The sequence below is a fragment of the Lutzomyia longipalpis genome, chromosome 4 (assembly GCF_024334085.1).
Source record: "Lutzomyia longipalpis isolate SR_M1_2022 chromosome 4, ASM2433408v1".
NCBI classification, from domain to species: domain Eukaryota; kingdom Metazoa; phylum Arthropoda; class Insecta; order Diptera; family Psychodidae; genus Lutzomyia; species Lutzomyia longipalpis.
Genome location: NC_074710.1, coordinates 5,042,825 through 5,057,778, shown reverse-complemented (window position 1 = coordinate 5,057,778; position 14,954 = coordinate 5,042,825). Strand labels below are relative to the sequence as shown.

General features: G+C 33.1%; 1 protein-coding gene across 8 annotated transcripts in view; it reads left to right on the top strand.

Annotated features, from left to right (window-relative positions):
• LOC129795781 (protein phosphatase 1 regulatory subunit 16A) overlaps positions 1 to 14,954 on the top strand; it is a 32,368-nt gene that overhangs the window by 11,062 nt on the left and 6,352 nt on the right. For all 8 annotated transcript variants that reach the window (XM_055837259.1, XM_055837257.1, XM_055837254.1 and 5 more), the window contains 6 exons: positions 3,950 to 4,126; positions 6,062 to 6,230; positions 8,661 to 9,233; positions 9,870 to 9,945; positions 10,106 to 10,226; positions 11,598 to 11,694. In XM_055837259.1, the coding sequence (XP_055693234.1) occupies positions 4,047 to 4,126; positions 6,062 to 6,230; positions 8,661 to 9,233; positions 9,870 to 9,945; positions 10,106 to 10,226; positions 11,598 to 11,694 (1,116 nt within the window). In that variant the 5' untranslated portion in view covers positions 3,950 to 4,046. The remainder of the gene's footprint in view (positions 1 to 3,949; positions 4,127 to 6,061; positions 6,231 to 8,660; positions 9,234 to 9,869; positions 9,946 to 10,105; positions 10,227 to 11,597; positions 11,695 to 14,954) is intronic.

The window sequence follows — 14,954 nt, the reverse complement described above, 5'->3', positions numbered from 1 at the left end:
TGTACTCAAATTTTTAATTTTCTTTCAAATCATAAATTTTTAAAGACAGCAATATAGTTATTATGGTATTCGTGTGTTCTTGGAATAGGGTTTGGAAGGTTTGGAAGAACAAGGAAGGGGGAATAATATATTACTTTTAATTCATCCGTCAAAATTTCAGTTCCATCGTCACACAACATCTATCCTTTCCACATGGTCAAATCTGTGGCATGTCACTTTACCCCCAATTGTGCGGGAATGAGGTAAAATGGAAAAGAAGTTTCTTGTGCGAAAAATACACGGAATAAAACAAAATTTTTGTTCGAAGTAGAAGGGAAAATCAATAATAATAGGCACAATTCGCAGGGAAAACACATAAAAACTATATTTTCCTAACTTTTATTTGTCCCCACAAAATGTTTTCATGAATATTGCTAGGTTTCATTCGATTCGTCTGATTGTTGAGTATATTTTTTTAAGATAGGGGTTGAGGGGTCATACTTGTTATGGTAACTATAACGATAGACAGTCGAAACCAAAAAATCGTATTTTATTGCTCTGAAGAATTAATGTTTAAAGAAAATTCCTTAATTAATGATTTGTTTTATTTTCTAATCAAGGATAATTAATTAAGGATGAGGTGAAATAATAGCTATAGAATATTTTATTACCACACAATGGATAAAATTTAACACGCAAAGCAAAAGTATAATCTCAAAGCAAATCTCATAATAGGAAAACACAGAAAAAAAAGGTTAATGTGGTTGAATCGATAAAGTTGGGATAAATTCTTGTAGCACAAAAACCTCCATACTACATATCAAACCTACCCCAAGAGAAGCAAAGAAGAAGAAAATTATGTAACTCCTCTCTGTCAATTTCCTTTGCGACTAAATCGAATTTCGCAACAACACTACATAACATATATTGAGAGTTTTGTTATTCATCTTGGGAAATCAGGTGAAAGACAGACCCTTGGCAATAATACCACATAGCAGATAAAAGAATCAGTATATGGGGCGAAATGGTATAAAGTTTTCCCAATGCAAAAAAGAGAACTTTAGGAATTACCTCCCCAACAGGTGAAAAGTGATGGGAAGATGTGTGATGGAGGGTGTTTTGATTGCTCCTGCTGTTGAAGCAATTTTCTCTCCCCAAAGAATTTTCCCTTGTGTGCCAGCAATTTATTTACTCTTTTGCATGTTTCATGCATGTTAATCATCCTTTCGGGTCACAGGTCATTCACACATTTATTTTCACCTTACTCTTACCCCACTTTTAGGTGAAACTTTCATACAAATGCTCGGGAAAATGCATGAGAAAATTTTGCATTTCATATCCTCAGCGTGTTTACCCTCGTGGGAAAATTTTTCACAATTTTCTTCCAATTTTTCCTACACAATGAAATATTTTTCTCTTTTCCAACGAAAGGAAAATCGTCACTGTATGAATAAATTTTCTTTCGTTTTTTTCCACCAAGCCATTAATTGTGATATTTGTAATTTTCTCAGTTATTCTAAATTTAAATCTTTTGCATGTGATCAATAATGTGGACGAGTGGGAATTAAATTCTTCTGCACTCGATTTAGCTCACAGTGACTTCAAGAGGAGTATACAGCATAACAAATGTGTTGATTCATATTTCATAAGAAAAATGTACAAGGAAGAACATTCCTTTTAAGTGAGAGTTTCAATGTGAAGAATTTCGGTAAGAAAAGTGTTTTCAACTTGACTTTTCTTTAAAAATTTCCTTTCAACTTTTCTCAATTTTTCCCCTTTTTCCCATAAGCTTGTAATTTTTTTCTTCAGTTTGATTTGAAGAAATGTCTTTAGCCCCACAAGAGCAAAAAAACGAATCAGGGCCAAAAGTAGAAAAGTCGAAGAGACATCACATCATTCATGTTTATGACAAAAATATCACTGGCCATTAAAGTGATATATTCATAAATGCACGACAATTTCTGCCCAAAATGTTTCTCTCTTGGACACTTTTTTAGGAACTTTTTGTGGGAATTTTTTTCTCTGAGGGTATTGCAAACCACCAAAACGTTTCATATATAAAAGATATGGAGCAATTAGGCCAAAAAATATAAATGTGTCGATAACCACAATTGAACGTCCTTTTGATATCACCAACATTATAGAGAATTCTCCATTTTTTTATTGATTTTTTTTATCAATTTATGTGTAATTTTGGAAATCTAAGAGAGATGCCTTCTTACCACGTGCTAAATAGCAATACACATTGCATTGTATTTGTGCAATTAAATAAATTTTTGAAGAAAATATTAAGAGAGAAGCAACAACGATCTTTATCTAATTTCATCCACACGACGAAATAATTTAAACCATTGTGTTAATTAAGGTGATCTTGAAGTTAAACCTTTTTTTTGTATTAGCACCACTACCTTGACTTTCTTTTCTACCGTGATGAGCCATGTGCTTTTTGTGGTAAAAGAAAATATGTACAATAGTATGAAACATTCACAATCGATGCTCTCATACCTTCTTTTTTTCACTGTTCATTGCTTAATCTATATCGCATTTAATATGTCACTAATAATTTTTTTTTACCTTATCAGAAACAACGTAATTATCACGTAATATTTTCAATGGTTTTTTTTTTCTTCGCTTTCTCACTGTTGTACTCTTTGATATTACTTGACCGTGAAGTATGTGCTCTAACTATTGGGTAAGAGAGCACACAATAATGCTCAAATTACGATAGAAACTCAAAACTTATTAATTAAAATTCATTAATTCACAATCTTGGGTTTTAAAAAGCAACAAAACATGATAATTTTCTTCTGAGTGTTCGTATGAATTTTAATTTTAACCATTCAACCCCTTTTCTTCCGTCATAAAGTCATAAGAAGAAAATTCTTATGACGAACTTTTAGACTTGGCATAATTAAGATAACCTTTCCACGGAAAATTCTTCCCAAACTATATTCTCAAGTTGACAGAGAACAAACCCCCTGTTGATTAATTCACCCAGAAAAGCTTCTCATAGAAAAAAAAGTTCAAAAGCTCTCTCCGGTTGGGGTGTAAAGTTCACTTCAGGTATTCTCTCCTAAATGGGTTTGCTTGAGTATAAAAGGGGGTATTTTTTTGTTACTATAAAAGACTTTCATTAATTATTCTTTCTTAACATTATATTACAATTTACATCGCAATTTTTGCAAGGATTTTCTCCTGTTTTTAACCGAGAAGGTTGTATTTAACCGATTTAACCCATTTTAGTTAGCCACTAGAATTTGATTAATTTTACTGACACTCCACAATCATAAATGATAGTTCTTGACTTCAGAGTTAAAATTCTTTAACCCTAAAGGATTTTACTGGCCACCGTAGCCAATTAAATGGTTTTTAATTGTCAGAGAATTAATATCTATTTAACATTTACCGAAAAAAAATTACATCTATGTTTAGGGAATATCAATTACTTCAAAATCGTTGAATGAAAACTTGGAAAAACATTTTCTTTGTGAGAGAGGGGCAAAGTTTTGAGGTTAGAATCATCGATCCTCTAAGGGTTAAATGGATTTAAATTATATTTTTTGTTGAATATTGATCTATGCTCTAAGGGGCCACGTGAATTTTTTTATTTACATAAATTGATTTTTTGAAGTTCCAAAAAAGATATGAGAGAAAAACATTACGATAATGTTCATTTTAATGATTAATTCATTTAAAATAACAAACGCTGTTCTGGAGAAGCCAAGTACACATAATTATGAACTTACATTAAATTTAAAACACATTTTTGGCACAATGCTGGTGGCAAGCATAAATAGAGAGGATAAAAACTCTTTTCAGCAAACTCTTTCCCCATTGCCGTTTTTCATTTAGCATTTAAATAGGGAAAGGGGGAGAGGGTTGTTTTGTGCAAAACACAGCAAACAACCATGAGAGTGTCTTCAACAGATAATTAATTTTGTGCTACTATTCTCTCTCTTTTTTTCCACAGAGAAGCTGTACGGAGAGGTGATTTTTTTTGGAACACACTGTCACCAAGAGACTGACTTTCCACATTTTCGTGCGGGGTGAAGGGATAAAAAGGCGCAATGGAGCATGCAGATCTTGTCGCGGAAATGGCTCAAGTGGAGCATCTCTCGACGCAGGATCGTCTCCAGTTGGCACGAATGTGAGTTCATTGAATTTTATCGCGTTTAACTTGTGAGAAAGCTCCACGAAGCGTAAAGAAGTTGTATTTTGCAATTTGTGGGTGTATCTTCAGTCCCGAAAAAAAAAGAGAAAGGGGGTGGATGTCTCTATTTTAACCCTTATACTTTTATGTAATAAAAACCCTTGTCTCGTGCAAAAATTCTCCTTGAAAGGGCAGTGAATCTCAATTGAATCGGATGTGCTGATGCTTAAGGTTCACAAACATTTTTGTTATATGCTTTGTGTACGTACAGTGTTCTTATCAAAAGAAACGTGTGGGGGAGAGAATATTTTTTATTATTGATTTTTATAACTAAATTTTCTCCTTATACTGTTGCACGGGAAATGGTGTGGAATTTAAAAGAAAATAATAATTTCGATTTCCAAAAGGAAGATACGAAACGGGGAGATTGAGATGGAATGAAGGAGGGATATTATTTGCTGCACAAGATATGCGAGAAGGGGATGAGTATCCATAGAGATTCAAACTCAATCAGAATTTTTATTGCAAATATTATTCATATCTTATATTTCTGCGTACATCCAATCAATTTCATCCCTCGTCTGTGGGCAATATTCCATGATCCGACATAATATTGCCAATATATAGTGCCCCATTTTTTTGAGGGGGTGTTGAATTTAACAAATGATACAATCAAAGGGAAGGAACATGATCAAAATGGGCAAAAATATTAAATCTTTTTCAATGTGATTTTTAGAGAAATAGAAGCTTAATAAATGAAAAATAAATAGAAAAGAAAATTTTAAGAAATTCTGGTAAAAAAAATTAAATAATTAAAATTTCTTTCTTTTTAAAAACTTATGTAATATAAAATTTCATTTAATGTTTAAGAAAAATTAGCATTGGCAAAACACAAGCTATTAGCAATGCACTTCATTACGGTTCAAATCTCAATACTGTTCTATCTTATTCTAAAAGTTTTTTACTGTAAATTTTTTAACATAAAAAAAATTAAAATTTATCGTGAGAAAAAGTTTAAAATTATGAGGTTTTTTCTTGTTAGTGTTAATGAAGAGGCAACGACAGATAAGGTGTGCGTGAAAAACTCTTTGACACACCGATACCAATGGAAAAGGCGGAAAAGAACGCGAAGAGCGACAAAGAAGGAATATGGAGGGAAAATATATCTACATAAAGGTCTCGATGGAAAAGAGAGACATTGTGAGACACTCAATTAATGTGTGGGAAATGTCAAAGAAATTAATTGGTTTATTGTTCCGCAACAAAGTAATTAATCTTATCGTGTATCGGCTCCGTACTATGCGAGAGATTTAACTTGAGCATTTTTCGTTTTTCGCATCAGCATAGGAAAGAAAAAAAAAATATTGTGTATCTCAAATAAATTTCCCCATCATTAGCATGTGATGGAGTTTGATTGTTTGATGGTGCCCAAAGGGTGAGGGAAGGGGGAGAGAGAGAGGTGTAGGGTAAAAGAAGAAAGCCCAATAGCGATGGTACCCGCGCGCAATGAAAGAGTCACGGTGAATTTTCACATTGTTGGTGGAAATAGCGCAGAACAATTATGTCTTGCTTCATTTACTCAATGGATTCTCTTCACTCTCTTCATGAAAGGTGTGCGCTCAAGTGAATTTCTTTTAAATCATTTCAAAAGAGAGTTTTGGGGCTCTATACACCTCCTACAAACTCCACAATAATCATTCAACAATGCTCTATATATTGTAAATTTTTATAATACAACAAATTTCCATGTTACTTCTATGCCCGGAATAAAAGACACCACATCAGCTGTAAATTGCAATAGTTATGCTATGCTATACTTTTCCTATATAGCATTGACATACCATTTGCTCGCATTTCTATTTACAAATGCACGAGGTATTTTGGTAGCATGGCGAGATAAAAAAATGATTTAATACTTTTAATGTCTTGCAGGCGACGAGCGCAGCAACTTAAAGTGGCAAAGCAGAAGGAGAAAGAGTGGCAAAAATCCCAAAATCGTCGCGATCGGAATTCCAATGTGAGCTGCCGGAAGAAAAGGCATATTGAATTTGAGAACAGCGTTATGCTCCTGGAGGCTGCTGCGAGAAATGATATCGTTGAGGTAGGCAAATTTCAACAATCGATTCCCTCAGTGTTGGTGTTGGAAAAGTAAATCTATTAAACTGAAAGCTTTTTCCGCATACTCCCTTCTCTCTCTTTCATTTTTTTTGCCCTCTATAATCTCTCAACCACATAATGATTAAAATCTTTTGGCAAAACACCCCCGAAAAATCTCATTTTATATTGCGACGGTGGAAACATTAAATAAAGGAAATAAGGGGTGGGTTTATCTGATGAATATTTATATTTTTTTTTGCTGAATATTCTGGATTTTTTTTATTATTGGCTTAGAAGTTTTTTTTTAAATGCTTTAAAAGCTTTCAAAGTTTATCGGTCTGATTTTCACTAATTCCCATTGTCTAATGAGAAATCAACAAATTAATCAATTTAATTTTGTCCTAATGCAATGTTTGAGCAACATAAAAGCTTTCTAAGGGTTTGAGCTGTAGTATGTAGTGTACTAATAAAATAAAACCCAACCACGTATGAGAAGTGTGATTACCAGGGCGGGAAAATGTTTGTGCTACATAACCACTAATTAAACATTAAAATGAGGGTCACCATGGACATGGTGGAGGTAAAGAGAGAGGTGAGAATATCCATACAATGAGTGTGGCTATCAGAAAGCAGGGACTATTTGGGGTTAAACAAATTTAAATACATTACAGACATTTTCCATTAATCATCCCCTTAACATTTTAAAGGGGTGTTGGTTGCGAAAATCCTCACATTCTCCAAGCTCAAAGTATACATACATAGCTCTTCAACGTATTCATGAGCAGACAACTTGCCTTTTTACCTGCAATTTCACTTGATTTTTTTCTGCATGGCTGATCTTATGCACTTTGCAGTATGAGTTTCAAATTTTCCATGGAGTGCTCACAACATAGCCACCAATTTGCTCGTTTGTGGGTTTTGCATTTTACTTGCAGAGGAAGCAACTCACGTGGAAAAGCGTGAAGAGTAACGAAAACTTTGATAAGTTTGGATCGTTCAAAGCACAATCCCCTTTCTCCGCAGACTGAAATCATTAAATAATCCTTTATATAGTCACCTCGCAGAACTGCGTAACAGCTTGACTGACTTTAAGCTCAAATTAAATTCTAACTTTTAGGAAGTTTGATTAATATTTATTTAAAATTTATCTCTCAAGCAAGAAACATACAATATAGCTAGAAAAGTTTTGCATTGAAAATGACTCCTTCTGTGGGTTTTTGAAGGAAGCTTGTGAACACAGTAAATCCTGAAATAGAGGCTAAAAGGGAACGAAAAGGACGAAAAGATTATCTCTCAGACCTAGAAGATTTTTTTTTCAAAGAGGGTGGGTGGTTTGACTATTCTTGTGGTTTAAATTGAAATCATAATCCTAGGCGGGAGATTTTGGGGAATTTTCAATATTCAAGCATCGATTCTTAGCTCAAGAATCTCAGCCAATGGCTAAAGTTTATATTGAAATGATACTTGATGAAAAGTCAAACAAGAATTTGTGGGTATATTCAATAAAGTTTAGCCACGAGAAGATAAAGTTTGTTTAATCAATATCCATATAGTTAAATTTAAGTTTGAATAATTAGAATATTTCAAATGGGTTTGGTCATGAGTCATTTGCTCATGAAATTCAACCTCTGATTCCAGACTGATTATTTCATTTACATATTCAGCCAAATTTTACATGATCAATTAAATTGGTAAATATTAATTCAACGTTAAATAAATTCATTAAATATTATATTAATTAAATCAAATTTTATTAAGGTAAACAAGAACCGCAGGAAATTTATTTGAAAACTGATGCTATTTAAACAATGACTAATTATGTAAAAGAAAATTTTTTCTTTCGTTCGAAAAGTTTCTGAAACTTCCTTTAGACAGAATTTTAATTTTAAACTAATTTTATGTGTTGTAAAATAATAAATCCTTTTTGCACATTATCCTGACAATTTCATTTGGTCGAAATGCATCTAAATTGCAATGTGATGAAATGAGAACTGAAGTACGAAAAGCTTTGTGTAGTTCAAACTTGAGGGTGCAGAGAGAGAGTTTAACTGGCAAAATTGCTTACTAGAACGTTAACTCAATTTCATGGAAATAAGCTCAGTTTTCAGGAGTGAACCCTGAATTATAGAAGGAATGAATTGCAAAACTATTAGCATATTCAAACTCCTCTTTTAACTCTTCATTTTGACTTGAAAATGCATTTAATTGAATTTTCATAAATTTTTAAAAGCTCAGCAGTAGTTTTAAATTTTTAGATAGCTTGAGGGTTTTAATTTAATTAAAACAACATATAAACAAATCCTGATTTATGCAACAAAAGATGGTTGGAAAAGAGATGAAAATGGGAGTATATAGTGGAATTTTAAGGATGGATTTTAATGAACATTTCAGTTTCACAATTTTAATGTGGTCTTTTGTGTTCTCTTTAATGTAGGTCGCAAAATTACTACAAAAAGGCGTTACACCGGATGCAACGAATGAGGATGGGCTCACGGCACTGCATCAGTGCTGTATTGACAACAATGCAGATATGTTGCGCCTCCTTCTCGACTATGGGGCAAATGTAAATGCACAGGATAGCGAAAAGTGGACACCACTTCATGCTGCCGCCACATGTGGTCACCTCAATCTCGTTAAGTTCCTCATAAATCGCGGTGCAAACTTACTGGCGGTCAATGCGGACGGCAACATGCCATACGATCTCTGTGATGATGAGGAAACGCTAGACTGCATAGAGGCTGAAATGTCCCGACGGGGTGTTACGCAGGAATTGATTGATGAAACACGTGCTGGGACGGAGATTATGATGTTGAATGATCTCGAGGAGATTAGCATTATGGGTGGTGATCTCGAGATGCCGGATCATCAGGGAGCTACACCGCTTCACATTGCCGCTGCCAATGGATATGCGAGAGTTGTGGAATTTCTCCTTGATCAGCATATCGTTGTGGATGCTGTGGACAATGATCTGTGGACGCCTGTTCATGCGGCGGCATGTTGGGGGCATGTAAGTTTAAAAAAAATTAAATATTCTTAATCAATTTTGTTATTCTTTTCTATTTGTAAAGGTTTCTAAATGAAGATTCTTTTGAAAAAACAAAATTTTAATTCAGATTTGTTTATTTTCTCATTGGAAATTTTCTTTTTGACTTTGAGCACATAAAAATTACATAAAAAGGTTTTATTTTCATAATAGACAAAAAAGTTTGAAATAAGAGCTTTAAAAATTTTATGCAAAATTTCAGGAAGAAGTTCACTTTCCTAGTTTGCAAAAATTTCAAAAAAAATCTGCTAAAAATTAACTGAATAATTAAAATATTTCCTTTAATATTTAATTGAATATTGATTTATCTAGTGATTTTTATATGTATAAGTAAATGGTTAAATTGGTTAAATTACCCTGGAATATGAAAGCTTAATAAAGCGAGCTTTATAAATAAAATTAAATATATTCCTTTTAACAAATTAAACGTTGAACATTTTCATAATATTATGCATTAAAATTTGCATTTTTAATTACAACCGGGTAATCAATAAAAAATCCTTCAATACATAAATAGCTCTTTTAATGACTTGTAAATGAATGATTAAATAGTTACATTTTATACATAATTCAAGATAATTTAATTTGGTTCTTTTTCAGCTTGAAGTACTTGAAATGTTGGCTCAGGCGGGAGCGGATTTAAATGCCAAAAATAGGAATGATGAGACACCGTCAGGTAAGGATTTGAAGCTAAAACTCCTCAATTTTGGGGACATTTATCCAAAGAAGACAGGGATATGTCTTATGTATAATAGCAGAGTTGTGTATGCCTTACTAATGGTTTCCCATTGACTTTTTCTTCTTACTTTCACATCCCACCTTTGGATGACAACCAGATATTTGCGAAGATGCGGAAATAAGGGAGAGAATCGAACAATTAAGAACAGAGCAGGAGAGCAAGAGATTAGCAGAGGCACAAAAACGTCGAGTAAAGCGATCCCAAAGTAACAATACAAGGTAAGAAGAAATTACTTTCTCCTTATATATGTATGTATGTACACCTAAACATGCACGTAAAACATTCCTCGAGGATATTGTATGATGGTTCCGGTGAAAAGGGGTGTGTTGGCATTAATCTCTCACCCATCATGGTGAACGGGGTGAAGACAGCACTTCAACCGTATGTTCTGTCATTCAGATAAATGATAATCTTCTGACGGAAAGAGGGGTGGGTGCGAAAAGTTTTTGGCGAATTGCGTGATATCCGTTTTTTCCTTCTCCCTCCTACATTTCTCTTCGAAACACTATCACATGGAATCAATGTGCGGGATGTGGAGTGAAAGAAAATGGAACAAAGATAGATGAAATCCAAATAAGAAGAAAGTCAATTTCTTTGAGGTAAATTCCCCCAGAAGGAGCTTTTTAGATGCGATTTTCTCAGATCGTAAGCGCTTCTTAAACTTCCTTCAGGATATGTATTTCAAACAGAATTCCTATAGAGTGTGAATTTCACTTCAAAAAGCTGTTTAACTTCCTTTAGACAAATACGCCTTTTGGTGAGATTTAGCGAGAGATTTAGTGCTTCTTCTTTCCAACTGAATCAATTCACATTGAAGTGGAATTTGCATTTTTTTGCTATTCTTAGAATTGTCAGACATTATGAAATTTTTCAAAGAGTTTAATTTAAGGGAATCCATGGCGATTTATTGCTTTAAGGTAATACTAATTTACTTAAATAAATTCACCACAATCTCAGTAATTTAAATATTTAATATAAGATCTCTCTCTCTCTCTCTCTCTCTCTCTTTCTAAAAGACATGAAGAATCTTCAAACCAGCAACTCCAGCAAAATAAATGTGCTGAAGATGGTCATTAGGGAATCCAATTAAATTTTTTATTGTCTATTTGGTCAAATTGGTATTGTATATAGCACGATAAAGTAGAAGGAAGAAGAGCATTCTGTGAGTGAAGAGCATTTTGCTAAAATCCACGACAAACACACAATTTATTCTGAGTGGCTCTTCTCACAGAAGAAAATCGTTTACAATTCCACGTGAAAATTTCTTCCCAAAAATCCATGAGATTTATTTCCACGTTCTCTTATCCTAAACTGAATGAGCTCTCTTTTTTTTCAAGCCCTCATTCTTACCTTTTTTCATGTACTGCGGTAGCTTTTCAGCGAAAGCTTTCCTGGAATGTGATTACACTTTTTCGCTCTGAATCGGCTCAAACATGCAAATATGCAAAATCCTATGATCAATTGCGCGAAGGGATTTTACAAGAAAAAAAAAACGAGAAAAAAAGGGAACAGTTGGGGGAGTAATTTATTCACAAAGAGAAGATGAAAGACTTTTAATGTAATTTTTTGTCGTTCATGCTTAATTGTAGGGCCCAATCTGTCCGTCGAACATCACTGAGGGACAAAACACTAACAACAAAGAAGGACGCCGTGGAGGAGGCGCGACTACGGCTACAAGCACAAGAGGTGAGTGGTTTTAATTAGTAAATTTCATGTATACACGATGGGGGTAATTAAGGTGAGATTTGTTGATGTAAGGCACAAGCATTTCATGAGGGGTTTCGGTGTGAAAAGTTTTCGCAATTAATTATACCAACACTCTAAAGAAAAAAATATGGGGCAAGTTTTTCCTTTTAATAAATAGTTTGAAAAGCAAAATTAATTACTGATGATGTTATGAAAATCTTTTAATCACATTTGAAGAGCATAGAGGGGAACATGGGGTAAGAAGAGGAGAAAAATTTTGCTGTCTGTTAACAAATTTTCAAGTGGATAAAAATGAATTTTTAGTCAATTTTCTTCAACCGACGTGAATTGAAATTTTAACGACTTATATGTATACTCAATTTTGAATTAAAATCCATGAGAAGGGGAAAATTAATTTGAAAATATCTCAAAGATAATCTTAATCTTATAATCTTTGCATTTCTTTCTTACAATGGTGAGCTAAAGAGATGTTGCTTGAGTTTATAAACACTCGAAAAAGTCAGACGCTTTTGGGTAATATTTCTAGATTGAAAATTACAAGTATAAGAAAGAAAAGAGAGAGATTAACAAAGCGTTAGAAAAAAATCCCGTTAGAAAATAGGGGTTTCTACAGCAGATACGATAATTGCTGCTACAACCAGCGAAATATCAAACGTTAGAAAAGGATCATTAAACGTAAAAAAAAGGAACAAAAAACAGTCAAATGTTAAGGAACATCAAACGTTAGAAAAGGAATGTCAAACGCTAAAAAAGAAAACGTCAAATGCTAGTAAAAAGCGTTAAATATTCAGAAAAACCGTCCGATGTTAGGAAATGTGAAACGTTAGAAAATAAATGTCTAATTTTAGAAAAGAAACGCCAAAACTTAGAAAAGGAACATCAAACGCTAGAAAAAAACATCAAACGTTAAGAAAAAGAATACCACACGTTAGGAAACACACGTTAAATTTCCAAATTTCACAAACAAATGGTTTAATAATATCAGTCTTCGGTAAGACTGGTTCTTTAGTTATTTTTCTTAATCAATTTTTAGTGTTTTTTTAAAATAAAATTAAGGTAAACTTATAATCTAATCCACGTGGAATGAGTAAAAAGAAATAACAATACAACTCTTATTCAACTTTGGGAAAAAATCAATGTGAAAAGCCAGCTGAAAAGCTTAAAAAGCTCTAAGTCTCATAACGACAGCTTCCTCATAAAAAATCAATATAATAAAAAGGGATTTAGTAAGCATCCCTTCTGTATTCTTATCACACCACTCCGTGATGGAATTAATCTCGCATGGCTATGTGTTATGAATTAATTTAAATTCCACATTATCCTTCTTAAAGTACCCTCATGATGCTCTTCTGTTTCACCCTGTTCTGCTAATCATCTCTCAAGCAGAGAGATTCATTTAGACTTTGCACAAACTTATAGCATTTCGTGTGTATGAAAATGTGAGAATTATGACTGAATTAGAAACTTATAACGACGACAAATTCCCCCAAACACTCTCACTATTTTTCCTTTCTTTCTTTCAAACTCACACAAAATCTTTATTAACAAATTTTATATATTGAAGTGGTGTTTTGTAAAAAAAAAAAAAGCGAAAATTATGGCACATGGATAGTGAATTTAGAGTGAAATCTGTGTACCATGTTGTGGCCACACACTGCAAAATTATCAAATGGTGCAATCATTTTTACCCCGACATGTTCCAATTTTCACATAATTGTCCTCTTTCATCCCAATTTTCCATAAATGATGTTCAACAATTACAGCGTCCACGCCTCACCACCCACAAGGGCGGGGAAAATTTTCAAAATGCACATTTAGTTGCTATATTATGAGGAAAATTAATTGATGTGGCATAAAAAACAAACAAAACACAACGCATGGACGAAAATGAAAACGGAAATAAATTTTACTATGCGTGGGGCCTTCCACTTGGTGGATTTTTCGATTGTCTTGCAGTTGTAAATTGCTTGTGGTGAGTGAATGGTCATGTTGGTAACGCGAGGGGAAATTTTCTCCAAAAAAATTCACATATTTTGAGTTTAAAAAGAAACAATTTTCCGAGTGTTTAAAAAATTAATTTTGAAGAAAAAAATTTTTGGAGTGACAGTGCTTGAAATTTTCTTTTGTCGCATTGCAAAAGGGGGGCAAAGAGAAAAACGTGATTCAATGGCATTTATATCTCTCATTTTTATTCTTTTTTATTTCTAACATATAAAATGAAGGAATTTCATTTTATCTGAAAACCATTCACATTTTTTTTGTGTCAAGTGGAGGAAGTGTGAAAGGAAAATATAATAAAATTGTATTCTTACTCGAGGAAGAAAAGCAATTTAAGCTTATCAAAAAAAGAAAACGAAAGAAAGAAAGATTGATATATTATGAATATTTCAGTTCTTACCAAAAGGAGATTGTACATCATAATATACTTACTTTATACATATGTTTAAGGAATTTCCCATAGACGATTTTATATTGCTGTATGGGCAAAAGATAAATTCCTCTGTCTTAGGCATCCCATGAGAAAATCACATAGATTGACATACGGACGGGTATTTGAGATATGGGAGCACGTGTAGAAGACACACAGAGTTATTTCATGCATCGTATTAGGGAGATGATTTGATGAATTTGGAGTTCCCCGTTGAAATGGTGAAAAGCTCCTTTCACAGAAGTTATTCAACAGGTGAAAGACGTATTCAGAAAAGTATCCACCTTCGTCAAATTTTCTCCCCCAAAACGCACAGTGAAGAGCAAAAATGGCCCAATATATTAATCTTTGCAGTTAAATTAACCCCTTCGCGTTTTTTTAGGTCATACATAGACTGAAACGTGAAACATCTTATTTTTTCCAAATTTTTATGAATTCATTGTTTTTCTAAATTACAAATGCATTAAATTCACGCAAAAGAGACCAAAGAAGACGTTCTGACTGTGAAAAGTTCTCTGATAGCATCCACAGAATAAATATACCTAGTCATAAAAAAGAACGCATGTTTCAATGTTTCACGTGGACTCGAAAGCCAATTTTTGAATCTTCTTTCTTAATCGAATGAATTAGATTTTTTAAAGAAACGAAAGAATTTTCAGAAGAAAATTTTAACCCAAATGTCTTATTGGGATTTTTTTGAAATTTTTTCGAAGCTGACTTAAAAAAAAGTCTATAAAAATCAATTTTTATCCTTAGCCTTTTTGAAACTTAATCGCTTAATCGATTTTGATAAGTTTGGCAATTTTGTTAT